General features: G+C 46.2%; 1 protein-coding gene across 1 annotated transcript; it reads left to right on the top strand.

Annotated features, from left to right (window-relative positions):
- The first annotated feature begins 1,717 nt into the window (after positions 1–1,717).
- LOC115330187 lies at positions 1,718–18,382 on the top strand. Its single transcript, XM_042290882.1, has 4 exons — positions 1,718–1,749; positions 4,142–4,246; positions 14,796–14,846; positions 18,218–18,382. Exons 1-4 carry the CDS (start codon positions 1,735–1,737, stop codon positions 18,356–18,358), a joined length of 312 nt encoding a protein of 103 aa, XP_042146816.1. The 5' UTR covers positions 1,718–1,734; the 3' UTR covers positions 18,359–18,382.
- The last annotated feature ends 728 nt before the right edge of the window (positions 18,383–19,110 follow it).

The following is a 19,110-nucleotide window of genomic DNA, read 5'->3' as shown; positions in this document are numbered from 1 at the left end:
TGAAGCCGCGCCAAATGGCCCCTAAACTACCCTGTCCCAATGGAGCGAAATGAAGCCGCGATCTCATTAATAGGCTCCCATTGGCTGGAGCGCGTCATCAAGGAACAAGGCTCCCATTGGCTCTCGCGCAACGTAGTTCCAAGGGACGCCACCAGAGAAGTCCTCTCAATGGCGGCGCAGCGCACGCAGCGGCCCGGCCGCCGGTAAGAGGTGCGGGTCTGGCCGCACAGCCCGCTCGGGCAAACACCGGAAAGGCTGCACGGCCGAGCTCAGCGCGGCGCGAACACTTCACGAAAGCGGGCGCTCGGCCGTCGGCCGCTAGCACGACCGTAGCTAAACGTGGCCGTCCACGCCACTACGCCGCAGACGAACTAAGGGAGCGGAAGAAGTACATCCATTCTTTCGCATTCACAACTCATAAGAAGTGCTTAGGTGTCCTCGGACTTTTTTTTCTTCTTTTTGTGCGACTTCTATTGCTTGGGACGAGAAACAAACGCGCGTTTTAACAGTTATAAACGTCGAGGATTCCTTCTAAGCGGTATTCGCGCGAAGTACAAAGATCGTCGCTTTGGCACAGCTCACATCGAAAATCAGAGCTGCGTCAGCTGTCGGCGAATACTCTCGGATTCAATCACTCGTTTTATGTCCAAGAAGGGGCGACCCCCAATGTCGCTTGATGAGATTTTGCACAAGGTCTACTGCAAATCTAGTTAAACCTAAGTTTTTTTTTTATTATCTTCGAATCATTTTGTTGCTTATGTCTACTACCATTACGTGACCGCGGACTAACGTTACTAAAACCCTCAGTTGGGAAACTCACCCTTGAAACCTGGGCCGCTGGCCTCCACCGAGACCGAGCTAAATACGATAACAGTGCCACCTTTTAGCGACGAGTTGAAACATGAAAGTTGCTTTACATAGCTACTGCGAGATGGCCCTGCGAGATGGCGCCACCTAGAGTAACTGTATATGCTCCGCTTGCGGAGCAGAGTACCGCAATGGTGCCATTCTGGAGCCAAGCACTGCGGGAAGCCAAGGTCGTTTTTTTGCAGGGGACACGAAGGCGCAGACGCGAGGCGGCGTGCTGGGACGTGCTGCGGCGCGCTACGTAAGGAAAATAGTGCGGCTGACGAGAACGCCGTTCCCTCGCTTTCGGGCGAGAGCTCGCCGACTCGCCGAGATGGCCGGATGTGCCGATCGCGTATCACTCCGCATCACTCCGCGAGAGCCGCAGACGCGAGCTACGCGATCGTCGGCCGTGTCGTCTGCTTCCCATACCTTGGAAACCGATGTCCAAAAACATCGCTCGCGTTATAAAAAAACAGGATTGTATTGTACCCAATTGACGCACATAATGTTCAATGACTTATTAAGCTTTCGGTTCGTTCGATTTTAGCCTGGGATCTATATCTTGACAACTCAAAGCGGAAAATATGTTCCCTTGAAACTCGGCGCTCTGGAAGGCCGCTTTTCCGCACGAAGGTCGGATCCAGTTCTGCCCACGTGCCCACTCCTCCGCCAATACGGAGATGGCGGTGAAAGGAAAATGAACGCGATACTCTGGCTCTGCAAGCAGAGCCTATAGAGTTACTCTAGCGCCACCGGCCCTTGCCCGACTCGACGTGCAGCCGTGCAGTTCCCGGAGTGGACCCTGCCGGAGAAATGGCGGCGTTCCGATCTCCATTAGCTCGGTTCTCGAGTACGGGTCGGAGCCACTTTTTTGAAACAGGCTCTATGGCAGTTTCCCAAGTGAGTTGTTTTAGTGACGTTGCCGCGGACCTAACATTAAACTCAAAATCGTCAGTATAATAACGCGAACTGCTTGTGGCTAGACAATCTCTCGTTGGAGCACCATAGCAGTGAGAAACAAATCCGGTTGTTCTTACAGATTTTCACCACCGTCTCCAGGTGCTATTGAAGTATGTGATCGTATACATGCAACCTGCTGTTTACTACTTTGACATTTTTACGCTTGGACATAAAGTAAGTGGACGATTAAGGACGAAGCAATTAAACTAAGTACACCTATACAATAGGGCACTCTTCAAAAAGCTAACTTTGTTCTAGCAGCTGTATCGATATTTAGTATAGTCACAGAATCTAGTTCGGATTTTCGCAGGAAAATATAGCGAGTGAGAAAGTATGTTTATTGTTTTATGGAATGTCAACGACGTAGTTAGAAAACTACAGTAAGTCTCAAAATAGCACCACTTAGGGATGCAGTTAAATTTTTTGATGGCTGCACCGTGAATTATGCGTGACTGCTGTAAAATCCCGAACAAACGGTCCCCTTCGGAAGGTCGTTCACCTCATTTTTTTTTTTGTTTATTTGGCCCCGCGGGTGAGCGTTCATTTGGGATTTTACGGTCAATAAAAAAAGTACGACAGGCAGCAGCCGATGCGGTTCCAAAGGTAGGTTGAAGAACGTTTCTTCGGAATTGTCAACAAAAGAGCCGCCACTGAACGCGCAACACGCAGCAGCCACTAAGTTTCATGAAATGCGTCATGACCGTCCCCAAGGGTATCCTTACAAGCAGGACGTGTCTAGATGGCGATCGTTTTATTGAAGAAATGGAAGGGGAAACCTTCCTAAATAAAATTTGTAGCTAAGAGTTATACATCAGATTAACAGTTTTTCTCGCGCCGAAACTGGTTTTTTCATGCTGTGTAGGTTTTAAAGATATATAAGAACACCTCTGCGAAAACATTCGGCCTTTTCTGAGAACGAAGAGTTTACTGGTCGCCTTACTAAGCCCATGTATGTTGTCATCAATATCCCTGAAGACAACCGAGGTACTGGTACTGTTCACACGCAAAACTGGTGTAGAGAAGCTGCTCTAGAAAGCGTTAAAATTTTTTCTCTCTGCCTTGACTTTTTAATATATTTTCTTTTTTTCTCAATTGAAGTAGGTAGACGTGTTCACCTACTTCAATTAAGGTGGTTCAAGGAAATGGTGAGGACATTCCTTACCATTTCCTTGAACCACCTTAGACTGGGTGGAGAATTTAGACGCATCAAAAGTGGAAGGAACAGGAACAGAAAGACAGAAGGCGCCTTCCGTCTTTCTGTTCCTGTTCCTTCCACTCTTCTAAATTCTCCACCAAGTCTCAGGTGGTTCAAGAAAATGGTAAGGACATCTTTGCAAAAATGTCCTTACCATTTCTTTGAACCACCTTAGACTGGGTGGAGAATTTAGAAGCATCAAAAGTGGAAGGGACAGGAAGAGAAAGAAAGAAGGCGCCTTCTGTCTCTCTGTTCCTGTTCCTTCCACTTTGGTTCCACTTCCACAACGGCTGCAGTGGCTCGATCTTCTCCTCTTCCGCTCCCGCGGCGCGTCATTGGCACGGCAGCATGCCGGAACTCTCTTTCCCTCTTGTAAGAGGAAAAGGACGCAAGGAGCGGATGAACGGAGCGAAAGAGCAAGGTGGGAACCGCGCCGCGGCCTCTTGAAACCAGTCCAGACCAAACCAGTCAAACGAAAGACGGCTGCATGCACCATGGGCAATCAATGCTGACGCATTTAAAACAACGTACCATTTAAGTTATTTCATTTCCCCTTTCTCGAAGGCAAAGTCCGCTTTTGTAAAAAATCGGGTAGTTTCCGAAAGCCGTAGAGAAGCTAAGGCAGCCATTGATAAGGGTTGCAGACGACGCCGGCGTTCGACGGTCGGAGGTCAGACTCTGACGTTGCTGCTCCTCGTGCGCGAGACGCAAACGACGGTCTTGCTCGCTTTCATTGGAGGAAAGCAGCGTGTGGAGACAAAGGCAGCTAGCATTTTCGTCTGCCCATTATCCTTCCAATCAGAGATCGACACGATCTCGCTTAGAGTGTGAGGGACGTCAGAGCGCCAAGCACTGACTGGAAGGATAAATACAGTATTAAGATGATGCAAACCGGATAAAGAGAGGAGGGTGAAATGACACGTGTCTTTCCTTTATTTTGACCGAAGAAGAGAGTGGTATACAGTATATCAGCGAATTTGGAAATTGTCTAGATGTCAAATTTGCGTAGGCTTGTGTAGAAATTTATATCTGAATGTACGCGAAATTTGTAGTTAAATAAAAATTAATTGATTCATTAATTGGTTAGGGTACTAATTTTTAGATGTTAATATACTCCTTATATCTTTTTAAATGCAGGGCTACCGGAAGGGGATGAATGCAGCCTTCATCTGGATTCTAATTCGAGCCGTTGGAAACGTACTGTACGTCTACGGTAGCGTCCTCTTCGAGCTTCTGCACATTGTAAGCCTATGTTATTAGGTCACGACAAAGCAAAATCTTCTCAGAGGTTTTTTAGAGATCTAACATTCTATATGTGCTGTGTGCGATCACCTCGTGACCGCAAGTCAACTCGTCGCCACGCACCGCAGTTTTCACGATGTTTTCTGTTACGAAACATAAAAACCTGGGATGTGGTGATGTTCATAAATCATTACACCAAAGGGATAATTCAACGAAATTTGAAATAATCCCGTCGTGTTCAAAAATAGGTTGAATATGATCCACAATATCCGTAAATGACAATCGCACGTTTGTATTTTGAACCTGGTGGCTGTATTTTTTGTTATAAACGGCCCACTCTGGCAAGCGCTCGAAGAAGGCCCAGCGGAGACCACGTGACATCCCACGCAATCGTGACGTAGCTCGTCTTAGGACGAGCAAAGCTACGGCAAGGATGACGTCGAGAGGATGGCCTAGTCGTTCCAGCCACCGAAGCGGCTGCTTTTGTACGAATTTTGAGTGACGGGTTAAACCTCTTTAATCTTGTAGGTGGACAATAGCGACTTCTGCGACACACAAAAGGCATTCTCGGGAAGAGGGGAGTTCCTCTTTCCCCTCTTCTTTCGTCGTGGCCGTAGGCGAGACAACCTCCGTCACTAGCTGTCAAGGTTCCTAGACGAGCATTACAAACGAAGCGTTAGCGACATCACCAGGTGCTCTTTGCTAATGGTTTAATTAGTTTTAAAACTCCCTTTCCAGACTTTTTTCACAAGATATTTGTATTTTCGATGTGATACTGCTCCTCTGAACACATATAGACCAAAAAAGTGAGCGCCGAAATTTCGTTGTAGTATCCATTTAAAGGGATACTTCAACGAAATGTGAAATATTCCCGTCGTGTTCAAAAATAGGTTAAATATGATCCACAATATTCGTGAATGACAATCGCACGTTTGTGTTTTGAGCCTGGTGGCTGTATTTTTCATTATAAACGGCCCACTCTGGCAAGCGCTCGGAGAAGGCCCAGCGGGGACCACGTGACATCCAACGCAATCGTGACATAGGTCGTCTCGGGACGAGCAAAGCTACGACGAGGCTGACGTCGAGAGGATGGCCTAGTCGTTCCAGCCACCGAAGCGGCTGTTTTTGTACGAATTTTGAGTGACGGGTTAATCTTCTATAATATTGTAGGAGGACAACAGCGACTTCTGCGACACACAAAATGCTTTTCGTGACTTTTTTAACAAGATATTGGTATGTTCGATGTGATACTGCTGCTTTGAACACATATAGACCAAAAAATGAGCGCCGAAATGTGGTTGTAGTATCCCTTTAAAGGCACCAGTGGTGAGACAGAGATATCAGTTCATCTTACCATTCCCCTACTGGGAGCCGAAGCCGGTACCCTAGCCCTCCTGCCACTAAAGTAGCGTGCTTCGGTCTGCATAATCAAGGATATAGGATAACGTTAGGAGCACGGGATTGGAGCGAACAGTTCGTAGCCTTGGCCTACAGTCAGAGGTAAAGTCATTGGATCCTAGGAAAGTAGCACCATTGCCTTCCCAGCCTGCCAGACGGACAAAAACAGACACTAAACTTACAGACGACCAAAATATCCCGAGGTGTTTGGCTAATTGGTCTCTGCTGCCATGGCAATTGCCATTTCGTTTTCTTTTTTCTTTTTTTAATGTGCAAAGTTTGGAAGGGTCGATCTGAACCAGCGACGCCAAGATCGCCATAGAGAGCATCACAATACTCCAAGCGTTTCTCGCCAATATAATCGTCTTTGGCACTGTGAATTCAATTAACTTATGCTTATCTCTACAACAGAACTCTTACAATGATGTTGTTTTTCTTGCGTATTCCAAGACAAGAAAATTATTTGGCGCTAAGCATCGACGCCTCGTGTGGTGGTGGTGCGAAAATAGTGAGTTTTAGTGTTGCGTATACGTGCAAACGCAAGCATGGGCGTTTGCGTTAGCGTCGCGTTTTTCACACTGAGCGTGCGCGGAGCTTCAAACTGCGTCTTGGATTGGCGAATGGCGACGACGCGCATGCACATGGCTAGAGCACGCAACACTAACGCAAACGCACAACTCTTGCGTGTGCTTTTATAAGCAATACTAAAACTCTCTAATGTGCGCTTGTTTCGCCGAGTGTGGGGATAACAAAATATCGGTATACAAGAAATGTCTTTATAGAGCAGCCTGTCACCGGAAACTGGGATCGGATCACCAAGAACGAAGAGGTCAAGAAGAAACTGCTCGTTCCATGGACCAAAATGGCGAACATAAGGGAAGATTGGCGTTACTTTCCCAGGATCCAGTGACTTCAGTCAGAGGGAACTGTGAACTGAGTATTGAAGCTAAGTTCAGCTTGCATTGACTATGTTAGAGACACTAAATGAGCTGTGCTTAGAGTATCGCCACTCTGTTCCCCGACTTTTTTTTTTGTGGGTGCCGCCATCTTGGAGTTTGTGCAGAGCAGACGCAGCTGTCGACTGTTACAATTCAGGAATGCGATTTCCTCAGCTTTAGATGCGGTGTTAGGAAGCACAGGTGATATCGTTTTGCTCTTTGGCCAACTGTTTTGAACATTTCTGGAGGACGAAAAAGAGTTTACTGCGATTTAAGATAAAGCTTCAGATAACTGGCAATCTTGACTTTAAAGGGGCACTGAAGTGGTTTTTGAGTTCGTGTTTTGATGATGACAACTGAATCTAGAAGCCCTAGGTATCCCTAAAAACCCAAAAAATATAGTCATACGGTGATTATTTCTTTAATAAAAATGTGATTGAATGCCGCCAAACCTCGGATACGTTCAAAAGCGAAACCACTCTCATTGGTCACCGCTCACATATCAAAACGATCTCGGGCCAATGGCGTTAGACGACGTTCCGTCGCGCAGTGATGCCGAGGTAGCCGCACCGGCCGAACCTCTTTGTCATTCGAGCTTCGATCATGGCCGAGTTCTCTACGCTCGAGGACCTGACGCCGTTAGAGGTCGGAATTCTTCGGCGGACAGCCTACCCGGGGATGATTTCCTATGAAGCCACTCCGACTTCCAATGCGGACGATAGCAGCGCTTCGTAGTCGTGTTCGAGTTCCGAGTACGACGAAACGCAGACCTTTTCGGGCGTTCTTCGATTTGCAGTTGGGGCAAGCCGTAACCAAACGAACGTTTGGCATTGCAGCGTAACCTCTGGTACGTGATGTCAAACGATGTCGCCACGTTGACGTTCGCCTCGGGAGGACGGCAGGCTGGTTCAGACATGTGCAACGAGCGCGTTACCTACGACTGCGTCCGTTGCAACCGGAACGACCGCTCTGCGCCGCGCGTACACACACCTGCAACCACTGCAACAAGCGCAGCGGGTCGACAGCACGGCGACCGCTTCTACTCCGCCGTCAGCTGTTTCAGCGGCGCCTCTAAAAAGGAAACGCACTGCCACTCAATGCCGTAACAGAATATAGACAGACAGTTTTCTATAGCTTTATTTTCTTTTTCATGATAGGCTTCCAAGGTACAGTTGATGAAAAAAAGAAAACGCAGCAGTACGCCGTCTTGGACGATTAAGACTCTAATACACGACTTTGCCAACAGTACAAATTTCGCCACACGCTTTTCTACGATTAAAAAAAAAATGTAATCTTAGCAGCGATATAGCAACGTAAAAATATGATTTCGTGATCAGATAGACGTTGCGAGCGTTCAGGATTGCTAACACTAATCACTTTTCTCCGGTGATGAAAAGGCCTGAAAATTCGCATACTTTTTAACGGCACGCGCCAGTAATACCTTGAACTTGAGCACACGCATGAAATACGCCAAATCAGAAATCCGGGCGATGTTCGAGGACACAAATGCTTAGAAAGCACCTCTGTAGTCGAAGTAAACGAACACGACGGCACGGGCGTTTCTGCTGTCTTGAGAGTGCTGCCACGACATCGCCGCACGACTATAGTGGATCTTCCCTTCTAGTACGTGCTGGGTTATCATAGCGACACACGACGAAAATTCACAGTCAAGGTTAGCGCTTTTATGCGGAACGATGAGCATTCACCACGCCGTCCACGTCGACGATCACCACCGACGCCATGTTTGCAGAAAGGAGAAGCCCGGCCCGACCGGCATGCAACGACGTGCGCTTCCGTGCATTTCGAGGGAACGGGAAATTCACCCCCCGCGGAGAAAGGCGAGGAGAAAATGTAGTCCCTTGTTTGTGAAACGATAATTGCAGTATCGCGTATTTTAAACTAGAACTATTTTGCGTCTTGTGAAATTATCATGCACAGCATATTTAAATGAACTGAAAATTGTTTCTTTAGCGGAACTTTACAAAGGCTGCCAAAATTTTCAAACATACGATAATTTCATTGGTCGGCGCAGGAACAGAAAATAGTCCGCACCTATTTTATTCCTGCGTGATTAATAGGTGGTTCTGCCTTCATAAACTGAAGATAGTCATTCACTGACACTTCCTTAACGCCATCGCACCAAAAAGTAGCTCCCCCAAAAAACACTTGAGTGCCCCTTTAAGAAGTAAGATGGCTGAAGTGTGGTTACTCTGAAGCGTAGCTTATTCAGTGGCTCTAGACTACGTCATATTAGGTCCCACTGCGGTGACCTTTCTGCTGAGCAGTTAGTTTCTGCAACATGCATTTCGCACCACCGAATTAAAAAAAAAAAAAATAAAACAAGAAAGAATGGTCACCAGTAGAGCCACTAAATAAGCTAAGCTTCAGAGTAACGACACTTCAGCTGTCTTGGGGCTTAAAATCATGGTTGCCAGTTATCTGAAGCTTTATCTCAATCACCGGAAACGCTTTTCCGTCCCTCAGAAATGTTAAAACAGCTCGCGACAGAGCAGAACAATATCACATAAGCTTCATAACACCGTATCTAAAGCTGAGAAAGTCGCGTTTTTGAATTGTGACGATCGACAGTTGCTTCTGCTCAGCGCTAAGTCCCAAGATGGCGGAGTCCACTAGTAGAAAGGGGAACGGTGTGACGATACTCTTAAGAGTAGCTCATTTACTGGCTCTTGTCACCAGAATGCTGTCATAACGTCACGTGCAAGCCATGTACCGAGACAGGGGCAGGGGGAGGAAAACAACTTGACAGTGGTAGAAGAAAAAAAAAAAAAAGCAAGGACGGACAACGTTTCTTTCTTTCCCTCTCTCTTTCTAGCGAGAGATGTCGTCTGTTCGTGTTTCTTATTTCTTTTGTCAAATTTTTGTCACCATTTGCCTTAGCGAAATTTGAAATTGCGAAATTGCGGAATAACTTCATCACGGTAAACTTCCGCCGGCTCGCCTGCGCACTGACTGTTATTTCGATTATGTAGATATATGTCTGCAAATCATCATCTAAGTCTGTTACTTTTTACGGACAGCCTGAAGCCCTTTTTGACGGCTCGGCTTTCTCGCAAACCGTAAGTTTCTTATTTGTATTTTGTGTCTTTATTCATAGGTTCTTTTTTAATTCTCAACCAGCTTTTGTTATCATTGTTGAGAAAAAAAGCGAACGAAATGCCATCTGCGCCCATGCAAAGACGTTTATATGACAGAGTAGAGAAACCATTGCTGGGGAGTTTAGCGAAATAAGATTCAAACAGCTTCCTTATCGGTGTTGGGAAGCTGAGGTGATATCGTTTTGTTGCTGAGGAAGTTATGTTCGCATGCAAAGAGTGGAATGATCGATAGATAGATGGTGCTCTGATGCGATTTCGTCTGCCGTGCTGGCGGATGAGCTACTGCGAGTGGAATGCACTCAGTAACGTATCCGCCAGCATGTGAACTGGTACTTTGACGCAAGCAATAAACATAAATAACTACTCAGAACAGTTGGAACGTCATCCCTTGCTTGCATGAAAATACGACTTCTATTCCATTCCTGGCTCTATTAAACCACTTGTATCTTAAAGAAAGGAGAAAAGGGCGGAGGGAAGATTGCCTCCCCCCCCCCCCCCCCTTGTCCTTCCTAGAAATCATCAAGTAAAAAAACATTTCTATAAAGTAAGATATCTTTCTTCATAGGGGGAAAAAAAAGACAGAAAGACTGGCGTGTGCCTTTTTTTTTCTAGGAAAGAGATTGCTTTCAACGCTTCATACCGCTCAAATATTGCGTGTAATGAGGCCATCTAACCAAACGGTAACATTCCTGTTGCTTGTAAAGTTGTTGAATAAAAAGTTTTTAACTTTTTGCGGTGGTTACTGGTAATATAGCAGTGCTTAAAAAGTATATCTTTTAAACGTTATGAAATACACCGTTCCATATATATATAAACGAACATACGCAGTGAATGAACCGTACTTCATCCAATGAATCAAATAATCAAAGATTCTACAGACCTGCGAAAGCCAAAAAACGGCGGATCCACGATTTGAACTCTGGGCCTCCCAATGTCCGGTCGGGTGTGCTAACCACTGCACCACTGCGCCATAGCTTTCTGGCGTTTCTTATCTGTCTTATTAACGCACAAAAAACGAAACGTGTCCAATCAGAGGCATATATATATATATATATATATATATATATATATATATATATATATATATATATATATATATATATATATATGCGTGTGTGTGTGTGTGTGTGAGGGTAAACGTGCTTCGAAAAATTTAGTGTAGTTTTATGACATATCAGTCCTAATGATGGCCTCAGTCATCAGGTCTGACTCATTGGTAAATATATATATACCAATGCATGAAATGTGATACTAATAAATAAAATGAAATATTTTAAACGCAAGTATTTCTCTCGCGGACAAAGGTGTTTCCATCTGAGTTAGTACATTCGATTTTGTTTTATATGGGTGCCATGTTGTACGCAAATCTTCTTGAACTGGCAACACATTGTTTATATATAGTACTTGTTTAAAGGGCACGGGAGCAGTTTTTAATTTACTTAGAATAAAATTTATTAGACCTTTAGCCTTTTCAGTTAAATAACAAATATATGAGTACACTTACCGTATTTACTCGAGTAATAGCCGCACTATTTATGAACAAGGACCTTGTGTCTACTTTCCCGCAAAGCACCTATACAGCCAATCATCGCGTTGCGCATAAATAACATAGCGAATAACTAGATCGAGAACACGATTCTCCATACAAATGCAACCTTCACAGATGGTATCTTCGCGCGAAGGCGTTATCTCTGTCCTGTAAACAGCTGGAACCATGCTTTCCATCGCGGTGATTGGCAATTCGCGTGCTCCGCGGGAAAGCGAACCCTCAGGTTTTCTTCATAAACAGTGCGGCTATTAGTCGAGTAAATATGGTAAATACAGCCTGCATTCTGTTTACAATCTCTGTCAGCACTGCAAACTTAAGTCACATCCAAGCCATGTGCAGGAAGCCCAAATGAGAAAGGCGAAAGTAGTTTTTCACGCTGCGAGCATAAACTATGCGGAACTGTATATACTCCGCCAGAATGGAGCACTCTCCTAGAACAAAACACAAAAGTGTGTGGACTTATTTTTATTCAAGATCTAAGGTCAACTTTAGTAAATGTCAAGTGAAAAATAGGACGCTCTTGGATTTCCTCATTTCGAGCCCTCGGCTATCCGGCGGTTTGTGAATGAAAATTTTGAAAGATCCCACCGAACTCCTAAAAATTTGAAAACTGAAGATCTCAAAAGTTTTATTCGGACGGAGTCGGAGCGCTCGGTCATACGTTGCTTTGTTTTTGCAGCGAGAACAACATGACTCGCTTTGTTCGGTACATGGGCTGTAAAAGCCGAACAAGGTCATATCCTTGCGATGAAACGGGATACAGTTTGTCACAAGAATGACAAATAAACCACAACCGGATGAGCTGAGCTAGTAGGTTATTAACTTATTATACATCACGGGTGGAACCAGCTGAACAAGAAAGGAAGGACAAACAGAAAAGACAACTGACCGCTGGACTACCACCTATTTTAATAAATTATTTTCCTCTTTTACTTGTTCTTATGCGTATCCCTTTGCTTCGTTTTTTTTTATTTAGCCAATGTTCATTTATCCATATCCAGGGATTTCTTTGTCCAATGTTCCACCCACAACGCGTTTTTCAATCATATGACAATGAACAAAACACAACAAAACGCCTCTGAATAAAGGAGTGTCTCCCAATATGGCGTGATCATCTCGAACTGCGTCGGCAAGGTATAACAACTGTGAAAAGAAGTCCGCTCCAGGTGATAGGGGACGTTCTTATATCAACCAGAGCAAAACAGGTGCTTGAAAAAGGGCCCAAATATGCCGTAGTACCCAAGCTTGAGTCTGTAGACAAGCTAACATTATACACCAAATAGCCGCAAAAGTCCCACGAGACCGAAGACACAAATCATTGATAAGGGAATTCAAGTCTTTGCTGGCTTAAACCACCAAGTTCAGGCAAAAATGAACTTTGGACCCATTATACAAGAGCTGTGGTGCAAACAACTAATGCTATGCGTTTCAGACAAGCAAGGAGGATCCGTGGTCCTAGCATCCGACACATATGGAGAGAAAGGCCACCAGGCCATGACCAGGAATTTTATCCCTGTTGAGAAAAAACAAACCAAAGCAGCAAAACAAGCCATCCTCAGATTGCTTGACGAAGCTAAGATTAGAGCCGCAAAAATGACCTACTATCAGTGTTCTTTTTAGCCAAACTCATAAAGAAGGAGTTTCATTCCGGGCCATCGTATCAGAAAGAACCACGTGGCAGGCACGCATGTCGAAGTTTTTGGCACAATATATCTCCAACGTACAAATTGAAGACCCTTTCCGTATACCACACGCGGAACATTTTAATTCCTTCCTTCAAGATCAAGGGCACCTTATCGCTTCTGGTTTTTCTATTGATGCGGAGGACATGTATCACTCCATCCCGCAAGCAAGCCTCATACATGTTCTCCAAGCCACCATCGAAGAAAAAGGTGTCGCTAAATTCCAAAACTCCGCAGGCATGAGCTTGAGCGCTTTCTTGGATATCTTCAGATTCTACCTGTCAGCGACTGTAGCGGCCCATCAAGATCACCAATATTTGCAAAAGAGCGGTGTTTGCATTGCCTCTCAAGTGGCTCCGCATGTATGCGAAATCCTCCTTGCGAAGTGTGGACAAGCCATCCAGAAAGCCATGCGAGATGCACGCGCATAGAGATTAGTTTTAGGTTTGTGGACGATTCTCTTATTTTTTGCACCACAGAAGTCAATGACCAACCCGATGGCTGCCTTCAAACCACCTTAACACAATTCCCAAAAAGCTACATGGGCCTCACCTTTACCCTTGAAACTCCAGTGGATAAATCAATTCGGTTTCTTGATTTGGCGTTGGAAGTTCAAGCAGGGCATGTCTGTTGGCAATACCAAGCACGATGGGAAGAGTTTCTTTCCTATAAATCCGAACATTAAAAAAATGTTAAACAAGGAGTGGCCATCGTAGCCCTCTCCGCAAGCCTAAAAAAGACCTGCCCCCATCAAGTCCAACAAAGCCTTGATACTGAAAGTCCCCGACTTCACAATGCCGGGTACCCAAGATCCTCACTGGCTTCCATTTTTGAAAAAAAAATATGCCGCACCATCAAGAGGAACAATGTCTACCGTGAAGAACCAGCGAGGAAATCCAAGAAGCCCTATGCAGTGGTCTCGTATATTCAAGAGGCCACCCACAAATTGAAAGAGATAGCGAACCGGCAAAACGTACAATTTCTTCGCTCGGCCCCCAATAAGGCTTATTCCTTATGCCGCAAGATCAATCAGGCACAAACCGACAAGAAGCATAGGTGTGACACCAGCTAGGCACAGGACAAACTACGTCTGCGCCAAAAAAGGAATCGTTTACAATATACCGTTGATGTGTGCGCGCTGCTATATTGGACAGACCGGGCGTTACATAAAAAACCTCGCAAGACCAGGACACCTCGCTGCCCATTGTCGAACTTGCAAATAGAGAGCAAAGCTTGAGCAAGCACGCATCATAAGGCGGCATAAGGACTAGCTAGCAAGGGAGCTGTCAAGCTCCGCTTCAATAACCCTGAAACTTCAAGAAAATCTCTTTCTGCAGGGCGCCCTTCTTGCTCAATATAAGTAGAAGGAAGGGGGCAACATGGTACACGATAAAGAAAAAAAGCAGAAGCAAAGGGATACGCACAGTGGCACGTAGGAGCCGCGGGGGGGGGGGGGGGGGGGCGGGTACCAGGCGTCCCAGTCACGTGGCACAGCCACCTCTGGCAGCACATGCCCCCCCCCCCCCCCCCCCCCGCTTTACTGTTTGGTTGCGATCTCGAAGAGTTAAAAGCGGGGGGGGGGGGGGGGGGGGTGTTGAGGGGGGCTGCAAAAAACATAAGGAACCCGGGGGCCGGATTGCCTAGCTACGCCACTGAATACGCTTAAAAACTAGTAGAGTAAGAGGACGAATTATTAAAACAGTTGGTAGTCCAGCGGTCAGTTGTCCTTTCTGTTTCTCCTTTTTCCTTGTTCACCTGGTTACACCCGTGATGACAAATAAACGCTTTCTTGTAAAGACGAGAAGCAATCGAGTATCTGCTATCAAGACCAAATGTCGCAAACATTGGATTTCATCTCCCATTCAGTTTTCACCGTCTACGAGGATTGCCAGCGCCACGTTCTGGCTCTTTGTCGAGGTACCGTACATCGTTTTTTTTTTTGTTAATTAATTTTGTTGAGTTTAATTTTGGAGCGAAATATAAATGTTGCCCCCCCCCCCCCCCCCCATATTTAGCAAGAAAAAAAAATAAAAATAAATAAATAAAAACAACAAACGCAACAACAAACAAAAAAAAAACGAAAAAATCACAATTTTTTTTTTCTTTAAAGTTGTTTAGGGGCTAACATGAAAGTAATTTTCTGTGATGAATGGCGGGCTTGCAGGTATCAAGGGTTAAGCCCTTAGCAAAGTCTGGTGTTCGACCACATTCTTCATTAAACGTATAAAAGTCAAGAAGATGACGATACTTCGAAGTTAATTGTGCTAACGTTCGCTTCGAAGTTCAGTTCAAGTAAAAGAAGCTGCGAGAAATTGAGGGAGAGGAGGAGACGAGAGCATGCGCGGACGTCAGAACACCGAGCTCTGGTTGGAACGACTGGTTCGAACGCGCTCGAACGCGAACGTCGAACGCATGGACGCCGGCGTTTGGTGTTAAAATGCGTTCGAAGAGGGACGAGAGACAACAACAGCAAGCTTCTCGTCTATCCGCTTATCATTTCTATCAGAGCTCGGCGTTCTGAGCTCCCCGTGCACTCTCGTCTGCTTCTCTCCCTCAATTTCTCGCCGTAAAGTCCCTGATGGAGTGTAAACAGCGAGGCCTGACTTTGAGGTACCCAGCCCACGTGACCCAGACTCGAGCGGGCGCACCATTCCTTCCGCCGTGTTTTGACTGCGCACGCCCACTCGAGGTGCACGAGACACCGAAGTGTTGTCGCGAGAGGAAGCTCGTTTTGGAGGAGGGACAACTGAAGTTCTCTGTCGTTCTCACATCGTCAGTGACTATGCGCCGAGAAACTTAGGAAGAGGAGGACACGTGAGAGCGCGAGGACGTCAGAACGTGGAGTTCTGCTTGGTGCGATTAGTGCGTAAACCTAAGGCTAGCTGCCTTTGTGTCTACGGCTCTCGTCGAACGTGCTAAAACGCAGAACGCCGGTGTTCCGTGTTCTAGCACGTTCGACGAGTGCATTGAAGAGAATGGCATAGAGATTTAGGTTTAACCACTAATCATACTAACCACAGCTCGGCGTTCTGGGCCGGCTTGCTAGAGACAGCGTCTCAGCTGAGACTGGGGAAAGGGATGCACCGCCAAAGCCAGCGCACGAGCTGGGCGGAACTCAAACCCCGTCTCAAGACGCTCGCGCGGCTGTTCTAGCTAGCCGACCCCGACGTTCTCGCGCGGTCTCGTGTCCTCCTCTTCCGTGCTTTCTCGGCGCACAGTGAAGCCAAGTCAAAATGAGCTTTTATTTTCAAATAAGTTGTTAATTCATAAGATGCCTGTTTAAGTAGGGGCCCCAATGTCCCCCCCCCCCCCCCCCCCCCCGCCCCAAAACGCTTAGAACTTAGAATACGAATGAGTACCCATGCTTCTCTTAATCCGCCGAGGAACTTAGGGAGAGGAGGAGACGAGAGTGCGCGCGGGGACGTTAAAACCTCAAGCTCTGGTTGCAATGATTAGTGGGTAGACCTAAAGTTAACAGCCTTTGTCTCCACTGCACTCGTCAAACGCGTTCAAATGCGAGAGCCAAACGTTGGATGCCGGCGTTCCTTGTTCTAACGCGTTTCACGAGTGCAGTAGAGATGAAGACAGCTATACTTCGTTTCAGCTTAAGTCCAGACGCAGCCGCCGACGTTACGAGGTAGTGGCACCAATCAAACAGCGCCTAAGTCACAGGGCCTTTTTTGTTTACGATCGGTTCAGCGATGATAGAACATGTACAGAAATATGACGAACTCCATGATGGTGCGCTTTTGACGCTCTCTGATTGGTCCCATCCGCTCGTAGCGTCCGCCGCGTCTGAACTTTCAGTGAAACAAACTATACACCAACTCATGTTTACAAACAAACCGGAGCGCCCCTAGCGGACGCCACCGGCGCCGCGCATGCGCGATGGGGGTGTAGGCAAGAAGGTCGCCGTTGCCCATAAACAATCCATTGAAATGCGATGTTGTCGGCGTCGGTGTGAGTCCCCCTGCCCTTTTTCGCGTTCGAATTGTTGATTCTACATCTTCCTGGCGATGTCTGACTATCTTGAGCGGCGTCAGCGAAATTACCGAGGCTCGTTACACCGCAAAACTTCGCGTGGATAATGTGACATCTGGCGATTCATTCCGCGTGGACGCCGCAGTATGTACGCTAATGCTTGATTCGCATGATGAGATTTCGCTCGCAATTTTCAGTCGCGACGCCGCTCGGGTTGCAAAAACGTGAACCGTAGCTGAGATGGTCGACGTCGATACTGAAAATCGCAAGCAGAATCGGACCAAGTGAATTAGGCATAACAAGTCGGTGATGGGCACTGGTAGCAATGATCAACATCTTCATGTATCTACTGTTTACATCAAGCCTGCTTACCAACCTTCAAATTTAAATCTTTTGAGGCCTGCACTTACTTCTTATCGCAAGTACCGGGACAACATTTGGTCTACGGGCCGGCGTCGTCTAAGAGAGCAGACGACAAGCAGAAACGTTTGAAAGAGCAGACGACAGTTCGAACGATCAGAAGGCCGTTTGAACTTGAAGACGCACTGAACGTAATCCGCAGGTGGTCCGCACAACTTGACGGTTTTTTCGCGGTCATGTTGGAAGAAAACAAATAAATCTGATGATTACAAGTATCCGTGAATTCAACCCAAAGTGCTTCCCGCCCAAGCAATAGTTGTCCGACGGCGTCTGCTTTTCCCTTTTCACGGCACATATCCACATCCTCGGACGATCCGAGCACGTGAAAACCGACCTTCAAACTTTTCTCGACACTTTTGGTACGGCCCCAGTTGCGATGTTTTGACGAGAAGGCAGGTTTTTGTCTGGTTCCTTTCATAACAACGCAGGAATACACGTCTGGCATGGGGACTTCTGCCCACAGTTCCAGACCGGAAGTGCGACCGACGCGCCACCACCGCGCCGTGACGTAAAAGAGATGAGTTCGTGTATAACTTTAGGTCTGCCCCCTAACCATTCCAATCGGAGCCAACCCAGTGCTCGGCGTTTGGACGTCCCCGCGCTCTCTCGGCTCCTCCTCTCCCTCAGGTTCTTGCCGCATACCAATCGCTAAACGGTCTTCAAGGCGAAAAAAAAAAAAAAAAAAAAAAACACGTTTCTTTCTTATTTTTTTTATTAAGCTAGTAATCTCAAGTCTTAAATCTCAAAACGCAGTGGACGACACAGCTTTTTCCTCGCCACCCTCAGTTTGTGTTTCAAACTGCATTAAACGCTAATTGATTGATTGAAGTCTAAAATAGTTAGTCGAATTCGACAGTAAAAATGAGAGTTTCTTTGGACGGACGCAGGCTCTTGTGCTCTCGAGGATGTACGGATACAGTTGTCACCTGCGATCCCTTGACCCCGTCGATGATCACCTGCACGGTTCTGGCGATCAGCCGGCTGCCAGGGGCAAACGTGGCCCTCACCTGTCTGTCAAGAGCGACTGAGATGGCTACACCATTTCCGGTGGAGGTGTTGGTAGCAATAAACGCCATGAAAATAGTTTTGTGTCTGTTTGTGAATTCACGTGGTTCGAAAGCTATAGGACCTCGGTGAAAAAAAAAAATGAAACACAAAAGTACAATTTGCTTTGACTGTTTAGTTAAGGCAAATAAAAACAACAAAAAACAAGGAAATATACACGTTTAATCCCCGTTAATATATAAACAAACAAACAAATATAAAATGGCTCGTTGAAAAGACAGTAAATTAAGGCTAGCTATACTTGGTTTCACCTTAAAGGTACACTGACAGGGTATTTATGCTCGCCAAGGTTTTTATTTGTACATGACATATGAGAACCCAACTATCCAGAATACAATTTGCGGCTCGAAATTCGCTTTCTTTCTGCTCGAGAACTGGCAGGTTTGACTCGAGCTCACTGTCTTCTCCGTGGTCACGTGTGGTTTAGACAAAACCACCAAATAAAGTCGAAGTCGTGGGTCATCGAAGGCACCACACTCGTTATTAAAAATATAAAAAAAAACATGATACTAATTTTTTGTGGCTTCTGAAAAAATGCAAATGCGTTGACTGAAAAAGAAAAAAAAAACTCGCACAGAGAACCGGAAGCGTGCATTCTCAGCGTAATTCTCAACACGGCGATGTATCGCGGGAGTCGTGGGCTGGACGGCTGACGGAAGCGGGATAAAGCGCGAGACACATGCGCGAAAAAACCATCCGATCCGACGTCCGATCC

The sequence above is a fragment of the Ixodes scapularis genome, unplaced genomic scaffold, assembly GCF_016920785.2.
Source record: "Ixodes scapularis isolate PalLabHiFi unplaced genomic scaffold, ASM1692078v2 PGA_scaffold1__304_contigs__length_218370807, whole genome shotgun sequence".
Lineage (NCBI taxonomy): Eukaryota > Metazoa > Arthropoda > Arachnida > Ixodida > Ixodidae > Ixodes > Ixodes scapularis.
The sequence above is the reverse complement of the archived record's forward strand: the minus strand, read 5'-3'. Positions and strand labels throughout refer to the sequence as shown.

Coding starts and splice junctions, on each gene's coding strand:
- LOC115330187 (XM_042290882.1), top strand. Junction 4,247..14,795: donor TCTTCGAGCTTCTGCACATT/GTAAGCCTATGT, acceptor TCTCCCATTCAG/TTTTCACCGTCTACGAGGAT. Junction 14,847..18,217: donor CGTTCTGGCTCTTTGTCGAG/GTACCGTACATC, acceptor GGACGGACGCAG/GCTCTTGTGCTCTCGAGGAT.